Raw genomic sequence first — 21,257 nt, 5'->3', positions numbered from 1 at the left:
ACCCTGGTAACAGAGGACACAGAGAAGCCAGAGTTGCTGAATGCCTTCTTTGCATCAATCTTCACTGACAAGTCAGCCCTCAGGGACCTCTGACCCTGGAGACAAGGACAAATGAAAGTCAGGAGGAAGACCTTCCCTTAGTCAGGGAGGATTTGGTCAGAGAACACCTAGGCAAACTTGACATCCACAAGTCCATGGGCTCCAGCAGGATGCATCCATGGACTGTTGAGAGCTGGTGGAAACCACAGCAAGGCTGCTCACAATCACCTTTGGAAGTTTATGGAGATCAGGAGAGGTGCCTGAGGGCTGGAAGAAAGCAAACATCACCCCAGCCTTCAAAGCAAGCAAGAAGGAGGACACAGGAAACTACCAGCCAGGCAGCATCACCTCAATCCCTGGAAAGGTGATGGAGGGCCTCATTCTGTAGGCCATCTCGACCCACAAAGGAGACAAGAAGGTGATCAGGAGTAGTCAGCATGGGTTCACTAAAAGTAACTCATGTTTGACCAGACTGATTGCCTTCTGTGCTGAAACAACTACCTGGATGGATGAAGGGAGCACAGTGGATATTTTCTACCTTGACATCAGCAAGGCTTTTGACACTGTCTCTCACTAAATCCTCATAGACAAACTCAAGAAGTGTTATGCTGGATGAGCAGACAGCAGAATGGATTCAGAACTGACTGAGTGGCAGATCCAAGAAGGTTGTGATCAGTGGTACAGAGTCTGATTGTGAGCCTGTCACTCATGGTGTCCCCCAGGGTTCTATACCGAGCCCAGTGTTATTTAATTTGTTCATCTGTGGGAATGAGGGAATAGAGTCCCTTCTCATCACATTCACTGCTGACACAAAGCTGAGAGGAGAGGTCAATACTTCAGGTTGTGCAGCCTTTCAGAGGGACCTGGACACACTGGAGACCTGGGCAGAGAAGAACCTTCTGAAATTCAACAAAGGAAAGTGCAGGGTCCTGCACAGAAGAGCCTGTGGATCCTGGTGGACAACAAACTGTCCATGAGCCAACAGGTCAAGGGAGGTGATCCCGCCCCTCTGCTCAGCCCTGGTAAGGCCACATCTGGAGTGCTGTGTGCAGTTCTGGGTCCACAGAAGAAGAGACACAGAGCTTCTGGAGGAGGTCCAGCTGAGACCTCTTGGTAAAGAGTCTGGAGAATCTCTTTCATTTGCAGCCTTAAGAAAGGCTGAGGAAGCTGGGCCTATTCAACCTCAAGAAGAGGCAATTATGAAATGACCTCATTAATCTGTATAAATATCTGAAGGGAGGCTGTCAAGGGGATGGAGCTAGGCTCTGCTTGGTGGTGCCAAACAACAGGAAAATAAGTCACCAGCAGAAACTGATGCACAGGAAATTCCAACTAAACACCACCAAAAACTTTACTGCAGGTAAAAGGTGACCAAGCACTGGAACAGATTGCCCAGAGAGGTTGTGGAGTCTTCTTCACTGGAGATATTCAAGAGCCACCTGGGCACAATCCTGTGCCATGTGCTCCAGGATGACCCTGCCTGAGCAGGGAGGTTGGACCAGACGACACACTGTGGTCCCTTCCAACATGACCCATTCTGAAATTCTGTGAAGGCTTCTTTTTTACAGAGTTGTGAGAAAGACAGAACATAGAGGAGCAATGCCCATACCTGACCATAGTCTGTCCTGAATACAACAACTCCTTCTGCACAGGAATGAACAGTGCTGGGATAATGCTGATTATTTTCTCGCAGCCAGACCCGAGACCCCTGCAATAAAAAAAAAACAAAAAACAAAACAGAGTTATAAATGACATAACAGAAAAACTGAAAAAATAATTCTACTCACTATTTTTCTCTGGAAATACTTCTCAAGGAATAGGAGAGAAAGAGAAATCAAAATCCAAATAAGCAAGTGAAAGAAAATAAAATAACCTCTTAGCAAGTATTTGTTGGTTTCTGCTTGAGCAGTAAACACAGAACTACACTGAAGTGCCTATTTTTTTTCCACCAGTTCTTAAATGCTGCAAGAGCAGCTGGAACCAATCCTCTGATCCTCTGAGTCATGTGCCTCATGCTAGCACATGTAAAATTACAGAACAGTGTTTGAATTTACACACAGTTTAGAAGATCCGCCCCAAAGCCAGCTGGCTCCCTACCTGTTTATTTTCAACCCCAGTCAGACACTCCCAGCACTTCTATCTTTCACCTTTTTTCTAAACTACTTCCCTTTATATGGTTCTCCTCTCTTGTCTGCACAACAATGCAGAGGACTAAACAAAGAGACCCACTAATAGCAAGCAAGGTTACAAAGATATTTGCTATGGAGGCATTGGAGATGCTATCAGTGAGACACCTAAGCCAGTCTAGTAGAGCAGGTAGAGCTTAATGCTCCATCTACCACCTGGCTGATAGATGCAGCATTAAGAAAACAGAAATATCTAGCACTGAGAAGGGAGGAGGACCACAGCTGCTGCTGCAACTGCAGCAAAAGCCATCCCATAAGCAATATCCACTTGAGTTGTGCTGCATAGGTGCAGCAAAAGCCATCCCATAAGCAATATCCACTCGAGTTGTGCTGCGTAGAAGACTTTAGCTGGCATGAAAACACTTAGCAGTAGTGACCCATGGCCTGACTTCCAACCAAAACTACACTCCCATTCTCTTCAAACATCTGGCTCCATATCAGAGCAATAGTATTTTAGTGGCTTTCAGAGAACAGAGATTATTTTTTTCACCAGAACAATCAAATATTCTCCTAAAGAAAAAGTAAAGGAGTGATAGGAAGGTGCTGGGATATACCCTGACAATCATAAGGTTTGGGTGTACAATCATTTTAAAAAAAACCCAATTAAAATAATTTTGCATGCTAGCATCCAAAGGCTGTCCTTGCCTGAATTTTCACAGAGAGACCAGACATAAAGTCTTTCTAGGGTAGGGGGGGTGCAGTCCTGATTAATAAGACAAATACAGATTTTTATTCTGCTGCCTATTTAAGATGTCTGGCCCATGAGCTTATCAAGGATTTCAGCCACATTACAAGTTACGTATGCTTTTAGACAATGTTGAATAAATGTTATTCTTCTTTCTATGATGGGACAATAGCAGCACTGAGACAAAATTGAGAAATTAAAAACTCTTGCTGTTTGGTTTCCGTAAGTGGGAAGAGCTCTCCTGGACACAGAGGATGAGGCAAGAGCATCCCTCTTTATTTTTTGCCACTACATCTTTTCACAAACTGCTTTCCATTTTCAAGGCTGCAAACGCCTGTGGGGCATTTACCCTTTTACTTCCAAAACCTCAAGTCAGATGGTTTCTAGATATATAGCAATTCTGAAGCAGTTCAAATGCAATGTCCATAAACTCAAAAGTGCAGGGTTAAGGCAGATGGAAGTGGAAAGGAGAGCGCCAGTTCCTGAGGTGGGTGGGGGGAGCAGGGGACTGGGAAACAGTGGGGAGACACCTCCCCAGAAGTGGTAAAAGCAATAAATAAGATTTGAACATTAAATTCAAAATCCAGTAACAGCAGCTGGAACACTTCCACCCACTCTCCTGGGTCTACATCAGACTCTGGTCTTCAGAAAACCAAGGGCACTGTTTTTATTCTCCTGAACACCACAAACATCCCAATGCCGACTGGTTCAAGGGTACCTCTCACCCTGCACTTCCCAGAGGAAGGAAGGCTGATGTGAGGGCTTTGCTTTTGGACTTCCTCTACTACCTCTGCACCAGAGCCAGCAAATAGAAATGTCCTTTGTCCCTCAGGTACAGATACAGGAGCAATGATAACTTAAAGGCTACATATTTGGTACGAAGGAATATCTACCACAAACACCATGTAGAGACAAAGGGGTTTTTTCACATTAATGCGGGCGCTGCCATCAGCTCACTGTCCGCAAGTGTCTCTGAGAGTGGAAACCTGAGGCTTGCAGCTGCCCTGTGGGGCTGGGTGATGCAGAGCCCACTTAATTCACTGTGGAATGGGTCTAAAACCCGTAAGCATGAGTGCACAGCAAGACACATGATGTGATGATGAAACCATGCTACACCGTGCCATACAGTGAAAGCAAGGTGAGCCGAGCTTTGCCTGGGATTCCTGCATGTCCTCAGCCATCTCAGTTCATTCGTGCATCACGGAAGGCTGAAATTGACAGGGACCTCTGGTGAGCCTCCAGCCCAGGGGCTCAAGCAGGCTCTCATAGAGTTGGCTGTGAAAACAGTCACTCCCACAGTAGAAAGTGTTTCCTCATGGTCAGTGTGAGCCTCCTGTTTCAGCCTGTGCCCACTGCCTCTGAACCTCTGAGCATCACCAAGAAGAGCCTGGCTCCCTCTTTTATCTTCCCTCCAGGTATTTACATACACTGGTGAGATTCCCCCTGAGCCTTATCCAGGCTTAAGAATTCTAGCTCTCTCAGCTTGTAGTCCTAGGAGAGAGACCCTTCATGATCTTTCTGGTCCTCTGTTAGACCCTATCCAGTATATCCATGTCCCTCCTGCACTGGAGAGGACACAACTGGACACAGCACTCCAGCTCACAGCTCACCAGGGCTGAGCAGAGGAGTAGGATCACCTCCATCAACTTGCAGGCAACACTTTACTAACACTTTCAACAGCAATGTCTACAGAAACCTCATGAGATTATATACTCCTGATTTAACACAGGACACCAGAAGAAAGAATCCTCAGCTCATTAAGCCTTCCCACTCAGTCAGACAACCACTGTTTCACATTTGAATGGTTTTTTATTAGTGGGACTACTATAGGCATAAAATGAAAAGACTACAAGGTTGTCCAGATCTCAGAAAATTTTTATTTCACTGGTCTTTTTTGCCTTGACCTAATAACCCTCACAGGAGCAAGGCACAGCAAAGCTTTCCCCCACAGCAAACACAAATTACAAGGAATTTAATGATGGTGGTTACTGTCACCATCAGGCTCTGGAGACCTGATGGCTCGAGGAGTGGATATGCATGTACTACTGCCACCCAAACAGCAAAGAGAATTTGGTCCCAGCCTACATACACCTCACCCCGAAATAATTTTGCCAGCCTGCTGCTGGGCACTAAAGGTCTGTCCTACTCAGTCTTCACCGTCTCTTTCCACATGAGCTCAACCCACCTAAATGCATACATAAATAGCAAAAAAACTTATCTGCCAAAATGCAGCCAAGTTCTTCAATTGGTCTGGATGTTTCAGGACAACCAAGCCCCTGTTATTGCACTGGTTTATTATTTGCCAGCATCTCAGAAGCCCAAGTAACGTAAAGTTTATACTTTCAAAAGCAATGAAAAGCTTGTAAACATTAAGCTGCAAAAAATCTGCCAAAACCTCAGCATTCAAAATAGCCTCTCAGAAGGAGGAAAATGGTTTCCATATTTAAATAAAATAATCAATGTTGCAAAGGTTTTTTTCTGGCTATGAAGGGGAAAAGAAGAGGCCTGCACAGAATTCTTCGCTTGGTTGGGCTAGTGCTATAATAAGCTTTTTAAAGTAGAGAAAGGGGTTGATTTAAACAAATGTACATTGTTAGGGGTCAATAGCTGCTATTCAAAGGAGGCTGGAACAATGCAGGTCACAAAGCCAGAGGCATCTGGAATGCAAATACATGTTCCCTGGCAAGGTAGCTCTACAATGGAGTGTCTGTCCATGGGCCTTCCCCTATGGGTGGGGCAAAACAAAAAGGTCTTGGCAAGAGACACCTTGCCAACTATGCCAGCTACAGACTGATTTAGCTGCCACCCCTCTGCAGTGCATTAGCCATGCACTGGTGACAAAATCTTCACCAGTGCTTAATTTATGTTCAAGACTTGGCATACAGGACCCACCTGAGGAAGGAATCCTCTCAATGCACATCGTGGCTACATTGACCCAACCTCTTTCGCAGGGAGAAGCCCGGTATCTTGGGTTACTCCAGAGCTCCCTGACAGCCAGCCTTCTGTGGTAACAGGGCAAAGAAAGCCATGGAGCATTAAGTGCAGCCCAGTGTTTTTTATTTCCATGAAGTAAGGCTGTAAAAATACTTGGAATAGTGCTTGTAGAAGAACAGCCATATGCCATCATTTCCGTAGCAAATAAATTTCTCCTGACTGCCAAACTGAAAGGAAATAGCTTTGCAGATCTCACAGCTGCAAGACCACCTGGAGAAGTCCTGGTCCTTCTACCTCACAGAATTTGATGCTGAAAATGCAAACACTACTTGTCTTCCTCAGTATTCTGTACTTGGAGATGGCAAAAATCCATTCTTTTTTTACTTTCTGTTAGATATATATGCTGAAAATCACAAAATTAATAAAGAACTTTTTCTCAGTTAAGTAAAACAGTGGAGCATTCATTGCAAAACTCTAATTAACAAGTTAGGTTTTATATGCATCCATGCTGTATGCTGAATAAAATAACTGCACATTAATTACATTTTATATGCACATATATCATATATATGTCTACATATGAAAAAGCAGATGCTGTGTAACAACTGTGTTCTCATCTCAGCGCAAACGCTACCCATTCACACTTTATAATGTGAAATCCAGTCAATACATCAATGCAGTTGATTCAAAACCATTAAAATCACTTTAAATTATGAGCTATGAATGTAGGTTATGCTACATCTGCATTCAAAAAGTATGTCACCATTGAGGCTTGGCAAAGTGAAAGGAATAATAGTCAATATATACTTAGAGAACTTTTTGTTTATGCACCTCAGTAGCTTGGCTCCAAATACAAAGTCTGAGAGACAGGAAGAGATGTTATTAACTGGGTCAAGCAGGACATAGCTTTTCAATGCAAAAGATAACCAAAACCACATTTATCTTCATTCCTTCTCTTTCCTAAGTCACAAACTGACAACAATTAAGGAGGGGCCACGAAAAGAAAGAAGTCATCAAGAAAAAGACCACAAGTTTTCTAATTTCATATTAATAGTCAGTTATTGTACTGAAAACCCACCCTTCCCTGTTGGCTTTGGCTACTGAAAACAGTTAAATTTAGGTACCCAAAACCATATTAAGGCCAGACTACTCAATGGAAAGTACAGTGGAAGCTGAATATCCCTCACTGACTTTAATTCACATATGAACGATTCAGCCTGTTGAGCAGAAAACCAGCCCTATTCTTCCATATCTAAGTCCAGGGAAACAAGCAGTAATGGCCATTTGTCTGATGTACTGCTCTTTAATTCACAATGTTGGTCTAGATGCCCTCCTTTGCACTGTCTGGCTTCCCTGGTGCTGCTTTCCATCAACAAAAGGCTTCCAGAAGAGCTGGTCATCAGTGGTGGCTGAATGTGGGACCTACTATAAAGGTTTGCGGCTACTATTGTCACACAATGTACAAAAAGGAAATAAATGAACACTCCAGAAATTACTCCAAGACAGTGCCACCAATGGGCTCAATTTCTCGACAGCCAGGCTACCCCTCTCTGCCAATAGCCAGGAATCAGCAGTATTTATTCAAGGATTATAGGGTGGAAAGGGATGGTCAGAGTTACAGAAAAGGACTAGTTGAACCCTGTACATAGTGAGAGAAAGCACAACTTTTAAAAATTTATTTGAAAATGCAATCTAAATTTCAGTTCCTTAAACTACATATCTACATAAATCAAGGTATATACTTAATCCAGCTTAATGGGGTAAAATTACTTTTTAAACCCTTACAGTAGTATTCACAATTTCCTCAGAAAACACTCAGGAGTAAAATAGCAACACCTTCCTCTCAATAAATTTAGTTCTGTCTCTTACACAATACGAATTTCTTTCCTGTTTTAAAGCAGAACAAAGCCATGAAGATGTTTCCATGGGATGTAAGGCCAGTTCAGTGGGGTTAGTTTCCTGCAGAGCAAAATGTCCTTGAAAATGAGATGTTTCTGTTGTCTGTCAATCCCCCACATCAGATCAAAGCACCAGCTCTCCTGCTCCTGAGGTCTGTGCAACAGCTGCTGATTAACCTTCAACAGGCTCCATCTCCTCCTGTGTCAGTAACTGGAGATAGCACAGAGCCAGTGATGGTATACTACTTTAAAAACAAGACACCGGATTAAAACATATATTATTACTGACTTGAAAGGGAACCAGAATAAATTTGAATCTTCCCTAGCCCTTTGAAGGCACCAGCACTTCTTACAAGACCACTGCTTCATATATGGTAGTATTTTCTACACAAATTTTAAAAACCCCAAAAAATAACTGCACAAAATTTTAATCTTTCAATTATGCGCAACACAAACAGCACACAGATATTACTCTCAATAAATGCAGGTGGACAAGTTCCTCCTCATCTTCTGCTGTTGAGTGTGAAGACACCCATCAGTAATAGACCTCACTCAAAAGCCAAAAGACAACTCCATCAAAAAGCAACTGCAGCTCTCTGCTGCACCTTCTGAAGATGTGGTTGTCAGCTCTTGAGGACAACAGGTTTCCACATGGCTAGGAAGCAGCAACTTTATCATGCACTCAAAAGCAAATCCAGCCAGAAGATACCATCAAGTCTTTTGGAAGAGTTACTGGTATTGGCATAGTCTGAGTTATGACTTTCATGAGAGATTCAGCAAACTTGTTTTGACAAGTTTTTCACTTTCAGGATTGCCTAACCCATACCCCAGCATCATGGCTGCAAAAACATGACATTGCAGGAGTTTGGAAAGGCTACTGCTATTATTGATTGTGGTCAAGTTAGACAGGCTGCTAGCAGACAACAGCTTGTTCTCACGCCTGCAAATGTAAGGTAAAGAAATAACAGTTTCTGTGCAGTCAAAACCATGGCATTACTCGTTAATTCTGAAATTAAAAATCGTTGCTCCAAATACTACTTGGCAACTGACCATGAACAGAACTGCAAAAATGAAACAGGGAAACACATACAGCAACTTTTCTCTATCTACTGGATCTATAGTTTCAAGTCCCACATTACATCATCATCATTGGGTATCACAGACTTGCCTGGCTTATGGCACTGCCTCCACCACACTCACCCCTCTACCTTAGCTTGGAATGAGGAGGTAGGATTTTGATCTGTTAAAACTCAGTCAGGAGGATAAGCAATCCAAAAAGAAAACACATGGGTTAGGAGAAGGAAGAGGAGACAGCTATTGATGACAGCAGTGAGATAGAGGCTGCGCATGGGCAAAGGAGTCTAGGGCCACTGCACATCTTTCCCTCAGGATCTACATTGGGGCAGGGAGTAGCAATGGCCAGGCAAGTGACAGACATTCTGGTGTATTCATGGTCATCTTAAAAGCAGCATGTAATTCTCTCCCCTTATTTGAGTTCCTAAAGAGGAATATACAATACACTCAAAAACCCTCTTAAAATTTATCCTGAGAACCAAACAAGCCCTAACTCTGCATCCACAGAATTCAATACGAGTTGCAGTTCTGTCTTTGATGACAGCATGGTTTTGTCAAGCACTCATATTTTTCTCAGAAACTCGTTTTTTCATTAATTAGAGTCATGACCACAAATGTGAAAAAACATGGACAAAACAACAGCCACAAAAAAACTGTAACAATAAAGCCAAACACAAAAATTCCTTCAGGTATTTTAAGGAGCACAGAACCAAGGAAGGGCAGTGCACAAGAATGCAGCAGGGGAAGAGAGACTCCACTAAGAACCGGTCACCAAAGCCTACAGCAATACAGCCAGCAGGAGTAGTTATCCCAGCACAACTGCCCAAAGAAGACAATTTCAAACACCACTAGCTTCTGCTTACATGCTCTTTGCCACATCATCTAGTCAGCTCTTACACTGCTGTGCAGCTCTACCAGTGACTCGGGGAAAAGGAGAACAGCCTGCCAAAATGCCTGTAGCTCATCCACCATGCCTGGTTGGGCCTGGCAGTCTCCAGTCCAAAAGCTGCCAGCTTGGCAATGTTTTGCTTATGCTACATCACATGCTTATAAACGCATATCAAGGGGGAGGATTTTCAAATCCACACATGTGAGAAACCATGCTAGCACTCTCTTCTCATTCCTTGCTTAAACTGCTCTCTTGGGACTGGAGTTTCAAAGACCCATGAGGGAAAGTAATGGTAGAAACTTACTCACTGGTTGGGCCTGGCAGTCTCCAGTCCAAAAGCTGCCAGCTTGGCAATGTTTTGCTTATGCTACATCACATGCTTATAAACGCATATCAAGGGGGAGGATTTTCAAATCCACACATGTGAGAAACCATGCTAGCACTCTCTTCTCATTCCTTGCTTAAACTGCTCTCTTGGGACTGGAGGTTCAAAGACCCATGAGGGAAAGTAATGGTAGAAATTTATTCACTATATTCAATACCTTCTTTGCTGGGGCTCAGCCACACAGTTTTGCTCTTCTTCAGAAACTTTGCCCCTAAAAACTTAAAAGTCCTCTGCCAGAGGTCTCAAAACCACTTTTCACAAGTTTTGCAAAACACCCAAGCAATTTTTTCACCTTCCTCTTGCCTCTCCTGTCTGGACACAAAGCAAAGGCCAGGCAAGCCAACTCACAAGCACCAGCCACAGGGCATGGAGAGACCAACCACTCTGAATCAAGGTTTAGTTTGAGACTGAATTGATGAGAGATGTTTCTCATTGACTGTCTATAAAGCCCAAGGAGACTCTTGTTTCCAAAATGCTAACTTCTGCTTGCAAATGCACATGTTCAGTCTTGCTTCAAAACATTTTATTGAGGAGGAACATCTTAATTGAGTACTTCAAAGACGATTAAGTGGAAAAAGAAAAAAACATTCATTTTAGCACATTTGTTCTGAAGACTTACAATTTACTTTAATGAGACATTACACTTTTCATTAGGTTCACCAGTCAAGCACTGTTCAGTTCTTAACACTGATCTCTATGTACCTGGATATGGAAACTTTTGAAGATAATCCAGTACAGAACAACTACATAGTAGTACTAGTTTTTCTCTGGATGCTAGTTGTGCTACACAAGCACAGATATGCCTTGCCTAGAGGGGCAGTATAACGATTCAGCCTGATTTGAATTTGCAAAGCAGATGAAATTTCTGATCAATATACATCTTCTACCTTTGAACAGCTTTGTCAGCTATCTGTTTCTATTCTGGTAGTATTAGTCAAAGCATTCTTGCATCAAGAAGCATCACTGATACAATGCCAGTGTTGCACCTAAAAGCAAGCAGGAAGAAATGCATTTAGCAAGGCAAGGACTATTCCTGGCTCCTAGGAAGCTCAGCATTGCCTTTTTCTTTTTTTCCCTTCTCATGCCAAAGAAGCAGGCAATTCCAGGAAAGCACACCTTTATCAAGGTATCAAGTGGGATTCTGGTGTGAAAAAACGAATCCATATCAAACAGCAAACTGTGCAAGGTAACAAACATACTTAAAAATTATTCCGAAGAATAATACTACCACTTTCACTTTTCAATTTACTGCCATCAAAGCACAAAAGGTTCCACTTTAGTTTTATACTCCATATTGTCAGTTTTCATGATCCTTTTACAGGTCTGAAAACATTAGAGGGATTTTTTTGTATTTTTTTATGTCTCCCTGTAACTCAAAAATGTCAGTTTACACATGAACAATTTTTGTGCATTGAAATAGGGATGGGCAAGCAAGAAAAGTATTTCCAGATTCAATTGTTGCAAAAAACAGCTATAAGAACAGAGCCATAAGACAAAAACAAACTGAGACACCCAGCCCACATTCTTTGTAAGTAGTTTGAGGTATTTTCCCCACTCTTTTCTTCCAAGCTCTATATTTGCTTGAAATTAGAACTCAGAATTTTGTAGAGACATGGGTCACACACTGGTGTCATAAGCCTTAGCAAAACTTCATTCCAAGGCTAAGAAAGTAAGCGTGAAAAAGAGTGAGAAAAGAGAATAATGGACCACAGTTCTTTCTTTCTTTTATTAATAGAAACACTGATTATTGAAAATAGGAGAATTTTAAATGTTGGGTCATAAGTTCTTTTGCTAAGCTGCATTGATCCCCTCACATTGAATTTACAATTGATGATTTAGTATGCTTCATTTCACTTGGCAGCTTTGCTCAAACAAAATGATCACTACATATCTCTCTCTTGCCACAGGGACACAAGTATTAGAAGTATTTATCTTACACTGAATGATTTTTTTACTTGGCTAGCTCATGTTTCAGTTTGGGCGATTTGGGGATTTTTTTCAGTGGTTTTTTTTTTGTTTTGTTTTTGTTTGTTTGTTTGGAGTTTTTAGTTTGGTATTTTTTGGAGATTTTTTTTGGTTGGTTAGTTTGTTTTTTTCTTGGTTTTCTGTTTTTTAAATCAAATTTTGGCAAGCTATATGGGGCTTGCCCTATAAACACCAGAATTCTTTGCTAACTTTGCCCACAAATGATGTCCATCAGATGTCCATATGACCCTGCATACAGGTAAACATGTATAGAATAAGGAGAATCAGATGAAAAACAGTTGGCAACTTAGGATGTGCTGTTGCACCTGTACAGCAGCCTTTTGAACATTCCAGCCTTGCCTTTCTGAAGCCCATCTGACCAGTCTGACCCCTCGCTGAGGAACAAATCCCAGCTACACTTTGACCACAAGCAGTTGAGCAGTCTGGGCTGCTCAGACCTTTAGCAGTTGGAGCTCAGGTCCTCCACTCCCCCAGGTCACAGTGACTCACAGAGCAGCTTCCACCAGCAGCCCCTGCTCCATCCTGTTTACATGCTCGGCTAAAACTCAGGGCCAACATCCAGGGTTTGGGACAAGCACCTCTGCACAATACCAGCTCCAACACATGAGACACTTGGGCAGCCCAGCAGACTACCCCAACACACGTGTGGTCCCTCAGGGTGGGCACAAGGCAGCACACCACAGCTCAAAGGCAGGAATGGGAGCCCAGGGAAGCCTGCTGCAGATTAAACACATCATGTCTACACCTAGCCAGAAAAACGTGGATTACTGGCCGGCAGCAAGTGGTACCAGCAGCACTGAGGCACATTTGGGAAGCTTGGACAGATGTTATCAGGCTTTCAGCATCATACAGAATGGGTCCAACATGGGTTATGAAACAACTTGAGGTGGTGGGAGCCAGTACTACATTCCCAGGACCTAAACATCCCTTAAAATTAAATAAATAAAAATACTAAAAATCCAGGTGGTAAGGAGGAGGGGAGTCATACTCCTCTATATTTGAAGCCCACCTGTGCTGCCTGGCTTCTAAAGCAGGTTTTGAAAATGGGTCTTTGCCAGAGCATGGGTGTCCCAGTGAATGGCAGGCAACACAATGTCCTTCCATGCTCTCCCTCCTTGCCTTTTGCAATTTGGATGAACACTGAAAGAGCCGACACTGCCACTGAAGTCCTAAGCTGGAAGGCTAATGTTAGCAACTTGCCACACTAATTTGTACACTGCAAACCACAATAATCACTGAGCAGCTCCAAATTGCCTGTCTGGAGATCACCTGATGAAAACACAACCAATTAAGCAAAACGTAATGGCACACTTTATCATTAGAGGGCAGAGCACTGGCTTATTCCCATGCACCCGAGGCAGAAAGGCTGGCAAGCACAACGTGTGCTTACGGCCAGCCTGGGGGATGCAGGTACATTGCTGGGCTTGCTGAGTGCTGCCTGAGCTCAGCCTGGCTCCTCACACAGAACACTGTGACCAGCCTCACTGTGGGAAAGGTTTTGTACCTCAGAAGGACATGTGCACTTCTTATGGCGCATAATATCTGATGCCTTTTGCCCTCTGACTTTTTGCAGCTCACTGCCTTGCATGCAGCAATGAATGCACATCTTAAAAAACAAAAGCAGGCAGGCAACAGTGCTTCAATTAAATCCCAGCAGCATAAGAAAGCATTCATAAGACACTAACTAATGGGTATTGTATTTCTACATAGAAAAGGAAAAGATTCTTTGCTGGAGAGGTACGGGAGCTTTAGTAAACAGAACAGAGGTAAGCACCTAAGTAAAAGAGTAATCTGGGTAACACTGTTTAAATAGATTTTCTCTATTTTTAGAAGAGAGGGAGTGGTGGAAAGAGTTGAAGGGTGACCCTCAGTTAGACTCCCCAGCACGCCTGTGAAGAGACACACAAGTCTACGTACACAGGAAAAAAAAAGTTTATTCCACCTGCCATTTATTTTAGAATTAATTCACATTTCCAGCGTCTGAAAAAAAGGATACTAAGAGAACTCTCTGAAATTATTGCACCTGTCTTCCACTTTCCTATATCATCTTTTCTTTTATCCTACCTACTCTGATCAATATTTTGGAATTCTTGGAAGGAAACACTCCCTGAGACTTTGGTGGGTACTTCTCTTGTGCCTGGAGCAGACAGGAGAACTCTTCCCATTCCCTCCTTCTCCAATGATTACCACTTTCTCCTCCTTCTCAGGTCAGGAACTCAGAAAAGACTCCCAACAAATCTTAGAACTCAGCCATGAACAAAGATGTAAAATACATAAGATTTGATCACTGTTGTCTTTCAGTGTTTTTCAATTTTCCCTTGAAATATGAAGACAATATGTAAAACTGCAAAGGATAGAAGCCTATAACGTAAATAACTTGTTATTCCATTCAAAATTCATGGTTTTTTTATAAATGGGATCTAACCTACCAACTATAAAACAAACACAAAGCTGTCAGTAAATGTGAAATAGTTGATTATGAGTTACTTCTCAAACCTGTGATCATATGTTTTAAAATAAAAAAAATTGCTACAGGCAGTTGAAAACCTAATTCACTTTGCCAACACAAGGAAAATTAGGTGGCAGTAGTGGAAGAGAAATTTAATCCCAGCCCAGTCTCCTTCTCAGCTGTTGCACAGTATGAGCAGAAGTCTGTCAATCAGGGCTAATCTCTGCTTTCCCAGAGGACATGTGACACCAAAGCAGGCTGCACAGGCAGCCTTTCACACCACTGTGATACAGGCACAAGGTGCAACTCAGTATAAAAGAGAGTTTGGGATCCATGTTGAAGGAAGATTTAGCAAAAACGTTTATATAGTGAATGAAGTTAGAAATCCATGAAGTTCAGATAAAAGACGGCATTTCCTGCATGCACCTTTGCATTTTATCACCTTTAAACTTCTCGGAAACGCTGTGATGCTTTGCAATGCTCTCCACTGCAGAGCCTGGCCACTACTGATGAATACCAATGGTATGCACAGTTGCAAGGTAGAAAGGCAGCCTGAAACACTGCATTCATTATATTCAGCCACTCAAGGTCACAACCCTCTGAAAAGCAATCTCCTCCTTTTTTGCTTACTCCACTTCTCCCTGACCAGATACATTTCCTTGCAGTAATGCTAACCTCATTAGGGTATCTGTTTAGATTCTTCTGCACTTGTGCAACTAGAAAATGAAATGTCTACAGGGCAAGTCAGTGGAATCATTTGGGCAAGTCATTATTGCTTGTACTGGCATTTTTTCTACAGATTACATTTAAAACAAAATTACTCCTTTGAAGTTCATTCACTACTGAACTATTCACTACTAGAAGGGAACACCTTTAGTAGAAAACACAGAAACAGAGTATTTTATAAGAGCAAACCTTCTCTCCTCCTGTCATAGACACTTGCACATCATACACTGGACAGAACACTGTAATTGCATATTGTTCCATCTCACATCTACGGACAAACCCCCAAGGCAGCTCACAGGTTCCTTAGATGTGCAGTGACACACCCTTCCTCATGGCTTGCAGCACCTTTTCCACAGTAGCTTAAAATCTGCATTCCACCTTTCAACAGAAAGGTGCGTCACGTTTCCTCATTTGCAGGCACACCTAGAGACTTGACACATTCCCATTCTGCATCCTTGTCTCCATGACAAGGACAGACACCTACTGTATGACTCTGGTATTTAATTTTTTTTCCTTTATTCACTGCATGTTTACAAGAGCTGGTAATTGGCAAAAGGAAAAATTACTACCTCAACCTAGTACTTATAGCAGGAGTAGGAGAAGCAGAAACACAAAGAAGTTGCTTCTGTAATTTTTTTTTTTTTTGCACACATGCGTGTTTTACTGTACAGCAGGTTGTTGAAGATTTAATCCAAAACTAAACCACAAAGCAATTAGAAGAGCTTAACCAAGCAGAAGTGATTTAAAGCATTACCCCCTGACAAAATGCAAAAAGGCATTTTTCTCAGAGGTAACCAGGAGTAAGGAAATATACCTGGGTTCACACTCTCTTCTAGTTTACTAGGTTCAGTATGAAAAAGCATTATTAAACCAGGGCTGAACAGCTACATGCTTGTCAATAGGCAAAGGACCTCTTCAGCCAAATAATTTTGACTATACACTGTAATCTCCCAGAGCTGCACCATTCATCTATCAAGGTGGGAACCCCTTGCACCTAAACCCTTCCCATCAGCCAAGGGGATTAGCTCAAGCAAGCAGTGAAGCACTGCTGGAGCAGAGATTCCCCCCCCTTCCCCATTTCTCCAGGATCAGATCTGAAATAAGATAACACTCTTTACTAACTGATGTGACCTACTTGGGTCGAGATGCCAAACTCAACCAGGGAGGAGATCCCATTTCCTTCACACAAACACCTGCCAGCTGTGACTGACAGTCACATTTCCCCAGCCTGGAAAAGCCTGCAAGTGCCAGCTGCGGAAAGCTGTGCTTCCCCATATTAGAAAAACTGATGCAAGACCAGAGGAAGGACTGGCAAGAACACAGCTGCTTTGAGACAGAGATATAGGAGACAAAGAAAAGCCAGGGGGATGCCTGGGGATATGCAGCAACTCTCCTATAAAGACAGAGAGTTGGGGTTGTTTAGGCTGAAGACAAGGCTTCAGGGAGACATTATTATGGTCTTCCAGTACCTAAAGCAGCCTACAAGAAAGCTGGAGGAAGACGTTTTGAAAGAGCATGTAGTGTAAGCACAAGGAGGAATGGCTCTAAACTGAGAGGGCATGTTTACATTAAATATAAGGAAGAAACTTTATGTGAGGTTGCCCAGAGAACCTGTAGATGCCCCCTGCTTCAAAGTGTTCAAAATACAGCCTGAATGGGACTTGGAGTAACGTGGTCTAGTGGAAGGTGCCCTGCCCATGCAGAGAGGGGTTGGAACTAAATGGTTTTTAAGGTCCATTCCAACCCAGACAATTCTAGGACTCTATGATATTCAAAACTGAAATTCAGTAGGTTTTTAGGCTGATGAAAGTAATGAAATGACAGTAGAGATGTAGGGGATGTGACACATTATTTGCATATGAAGCAGAAGTATCTTTGTGGTGAGCTCAGCATGTACAGGCAGGGGGATCCAGCTGCTAGCCAGAGCAAGACCATAGCCAAGAGAAAGCTCCTCTTTCCACTCTACACATCTTGTCTTCAAGAAGTAGCCATATTTCAGTACACATCATGCAATGCCTCAGACTTCCTACAGACCAACATAAAATCACAGAATCATTTAGGCTGGGAAAGACATCTAAGATCACTGATCATTTAAGCACATCCCTAAGTGTCATGTCTACACACATTTCAAATACCTCCAGGTATAGTAATTACATCACCTCCCTTGGCATCCTGATCCAAAGCTTGACAACACTCTTGGTGACAAAAATGTTGCTCATATCCAGTCTAGACCTTCCCTGGTGCAACTGGAGGCTGTTTCCTCTTGTCCCATCATTTGTTACTTGTCAGAAGAGACCAACCCTAACCAGCTTCCACCTCCTTACAGGTATTTGTGGAAAGACACTGCTATCGGGCAGCAGACAGACAACACACACAGATCATAGAGCAACTTTAAGTCTGATAAAAACATAATTTTCTCCTACAAGGTAACTGCTCCAGTAGATTTACACATCCCTGCTCTGCATCTCCCACCTTCCTCCCTCACCCTGCCACCCAAAATGTGTGCTAGATAAAAACATAATTTTCTCCTACAAGGTAACTGCTCCAGTAGATTTACACATCCCTGCTCTGCATCTCTCAGCTTCCTCCCTCACCATGCCACCCAAAAGGTGTGCTGGAAGCTGAGTCAACAACACACTGGACAGAAGGTTCTCCTAAGCAACTCTCACTGACCCTAAAGCCCAGGGAACCATGACTCTTCTCTTCAGTTACCTCTGAAAGTGTGTCTACTCAGCAGCATGAACCTTTACATGGAAATTCATTTTACTTTGCAATGACTTACATCAACCAACTCCTCTATAAACTTTTGGATTAAACTAACCAACTACTCTGTAAATGTCAGCCCAGAGAATTCCATAAACACCTGCTTCCCACAGCATGGTGCAGTTCCCCAGTCTGTGAGACCTGGGATGGCTTTGCAAGCTTTCCATAACAAGGATGATGCTTTAAATCATCTATAAAGAAGCTGACTGCACAATAATTTCAAGTCAAATTGTCAGTGTGTCTAAATTAAAAAGCAAGTGCAGCACTCAAAATGCAGTATTACTGATTCTTCCCTGCCCGGAGAGGTGCTTATTCTTAAATTAAAAACAAAACATCCCCCCCCCCAACCAAACAAACAAAGCCAAAGCCCTAAAAGCAGAAGTAATAACCCAAGCAAAACTCAAAGCAATTTGACTTCATAGCAGATCTGCAGAAGCTCAAACTGGGAATTTTCCATGACTGTTTCACACAGTGCTATTAAAACAGATTTAATTGTACATGCTCGTAATCAGATTTTTATGGCACAAAAGAATGCAAGTATAAAACAAATAGAAATACTTTCTTCTGCCTATACCCAGCCAGTATCTTTTACTACTTTTCACGCTTATAATAAAGTCACTCCTCATATTACTAAGCTGTCAATAAAACAAACAAACAAACAAACCAACCAGCTATTTATTCTGTTTGGGTGGTGGTTTTTGCCTTGTTTCATTGGGATTTTTTAAGAACTCTTAGGTAAAATAAAATGACCTAAACACTACTGAAAAAACCCCAAAAAAACCTTTCCCACAAATGCTGAAGCATGGAACTGTGCAAAGAGAAGCATTTTTGGCTAATTAGTGGATTAAGAAGAGGATTTGGGAAAGCCTCATTAGTCAGAAAGAGCACGTGCTTGATTTCAGCTGATATGAATGTGACACAAACCCAAGAATAAATTATTGCTGCTTCAGCCTAGACCTCCTCTGGGAAAAATGCTCCAACATGGTCACCTGGAGGGGTACTCCTCCCTACTGAATTACTCTCAGAAATGTAATTTCAAAAAAAATGGGATGTTTTCAAGCATGTTACTAATTATTCATACTGCTTTAGCCAAAATTGTATTTTTACTCTTCAAAAAACAAACACAATAGTCTGTTATCACTAATCTCAGCAGCAAAACAACTGCTGCAAAGTCATCTTGCTCATGACTACCAAAAAAAGCCCAGCCTCACAAGACAGTTTTGCTGAAGCTGGTGGCTCTTCAACACTCCTGAACTGTAGGAAGTAAGAAACACGAAAAGCTGCTTAGGCTTTACTCCAAACAAATGTTGCAGTAGCAATGTGTTCCTACACTGCCAGCTCTGTATTAGCTTCCTCCAAGCTTTTACTTGGCTGGTCAAAAAGACTTGGCCTTAAAAATAACCTATTTTCTCTTCAAAGAAATCATAAATCATCATCTCAAAGTGGAGCAATAACTTTCTGCTTACCGCACATACTACCTCTAACCCACGATGCAGCATATGAAATACTTCATTCTGCAGGCAGGAACAGAGATTTCCTCACCTCTAAGGAAATTAATTTTGAGTCCTCAGAGCTCCATACCATTTTCATGTGTGAAGTGGAAAATATTGCAAGCTGCAGGGACTATGTGCCTGCTGCTCCTCCTCCAAGCAAGTTACCCAGAACTTGGCCCCCTGCTTAGCACAGGCAGTAGATCTGGTTTATTTGCATGGGTGCAAACTCCAAGGGAGGGCAAGAGCCTTATTTTTACACTACACCTCTCCGAGGAAAAGGGAAAAACACATTGGAAAGGGAAAAACATATTGGAAAGGGAAAAACATACTGGAAAGGGAAACGCTGTAGTAACTGGACAGCCATGGCAAAAGCAGAGTGAAGCTTTTGTTGAGGGCTGCAGCACTTTGGCACATGCAGCAATGCAGTTTAAATCATTCCAATCCCAGGACAGTATTCACAACGTCACTTTCCTCCCATTGCTCATGAACCACTCTTCCTACAGTTTCACTGCTGTTTCAAGTACCAACTTGTCTTTATTTTGAAGAAATTACTGTAATTTCATCATAATTCTAGCTGCTTACTCATATGATGAGCACAGCTCAATGTTCTGGCAGCATGTTTATCACTGAACGTAAATCTTTTTAAGAGAGCACTGACAAGACGTTGTTTTGGTCACGTTTTCAGTTCCTTTCATCTCCAGAGAGACACGAGCATATTTGTTTATGCACAATGTGACCTTCAGAACTTCTGTGTATATTTTCAGATATACACATGGTTTCATGACATTCCCTTTTTGCAGGAGTTAGATCCACAGCTCATGTTCACATAAGCAAGATCCCATTTGTACAGGAGAACTACAGAATCTAGGTCCAGAGCTAGTATGAAGAGACACTTGCTGCATTCTCATTCCTCCACATCACATTAAGACCCACCTCAAACATAGCCAACTTCCAGAGGTAATACACAACTTCAGCCAACTTGCAAGAAGCTTGTTAAGGTGTCTTAGCCTAATATGCTGTACAAGGCTTTCCCTCAGATAAAACGGTATCCATTTATTTTTTGTCTAAAAATGATTTATGGACATATTTACAGAAAGAAAGGATGTGAATCATTCACTGGTTCTTCTCTTGCGAAAAAAAAAAAAAGCTTCCAGCAGAAATTTTCCCAGCAAGTTGATTCTTGAACATTCAGGACTGAGCATGGGCTGGTGATGAATCACCCTGAGTGCACACACATGCACACCCGCTGCTCCCCAGGCAGCTGCATGAGTAACAGGGACCATGCTGTGCCACAGGTGTGGAGCACTGCTTGCCCTGTAAAACACAGTTACTACTTTACACAACAATGTGTAATGTCACATGCAACTTCTTCCTGCTCATCTGGGGGAAAGTGCAATGTCCAATTCTTCTTTAAGTCTATTTTCTTCACCGTGTTTCCTGCTTGGGACTTTTTCCTCCTAACAGCAGCTCTCATTATACTATCTGGTGCCTGAAAGACAAAGGCTGATGTGTAATTACCCCTATCCAGCCCTGAGGCAATTCTGTTGCATTGGCAGAGGTAGGAACTACATGGCACCCCCTCCTCTACTCTCAGTTTCATACACTGCTCTGCTTCCTTTCTGATAATTTAAAGGAAACATCATTGAACTTGACCTTCTCTGTGCCAATATGGCAGCAGTATTTGTAGTCTTTCAAAGACAGTAGTCTCTTAAAGAAAAAGACAAAAAAAAAATCTCCTGTGGATCTTGTG

The 21,257-nt window shown here is 42.4% G+C and overlaps 1 protein-coding gene across 1 annotated transcript in view; it reads right to left on the bottom strand.

The window, feature by feature from the left end:
• Positions 1 to 21,257, bottom strand: part of MYO10 (myosin X) — a 162,817-nt gene that overhangs the window by 125,830 nt on the left and 15,730 nt on the right. The window contains exon 2 of the mRNA XM_039714801.1: positions 1,649 to 1,747. Coding sequence (XP_039570735.1) covers positions 1,649 to 1,747 — 99 coding nt within the window. The remainder of the gene's footprint in view (positions 1 to 1,648; positions 1,748 to 21,257) is intronic.

Source organism: Passer montanus, unplaced genomic scaffold, assembly GCF_014805655.1.
Source record: "Passer montanus isolate IOZ18808 unplaced genomic scaffold, ASM1480565v1 scaffold31, whole genome shotgun sequence".
Taxonomy (NCBI): domain Eukaryota; kingdom Metazoa; phylum Chordata; class Aves; order Passeriformes; family Passeridae; genus Passer; species Passer montanus.
This window is presented reverse-complemented; position numbering and strand designations above follow the sequence as displayed.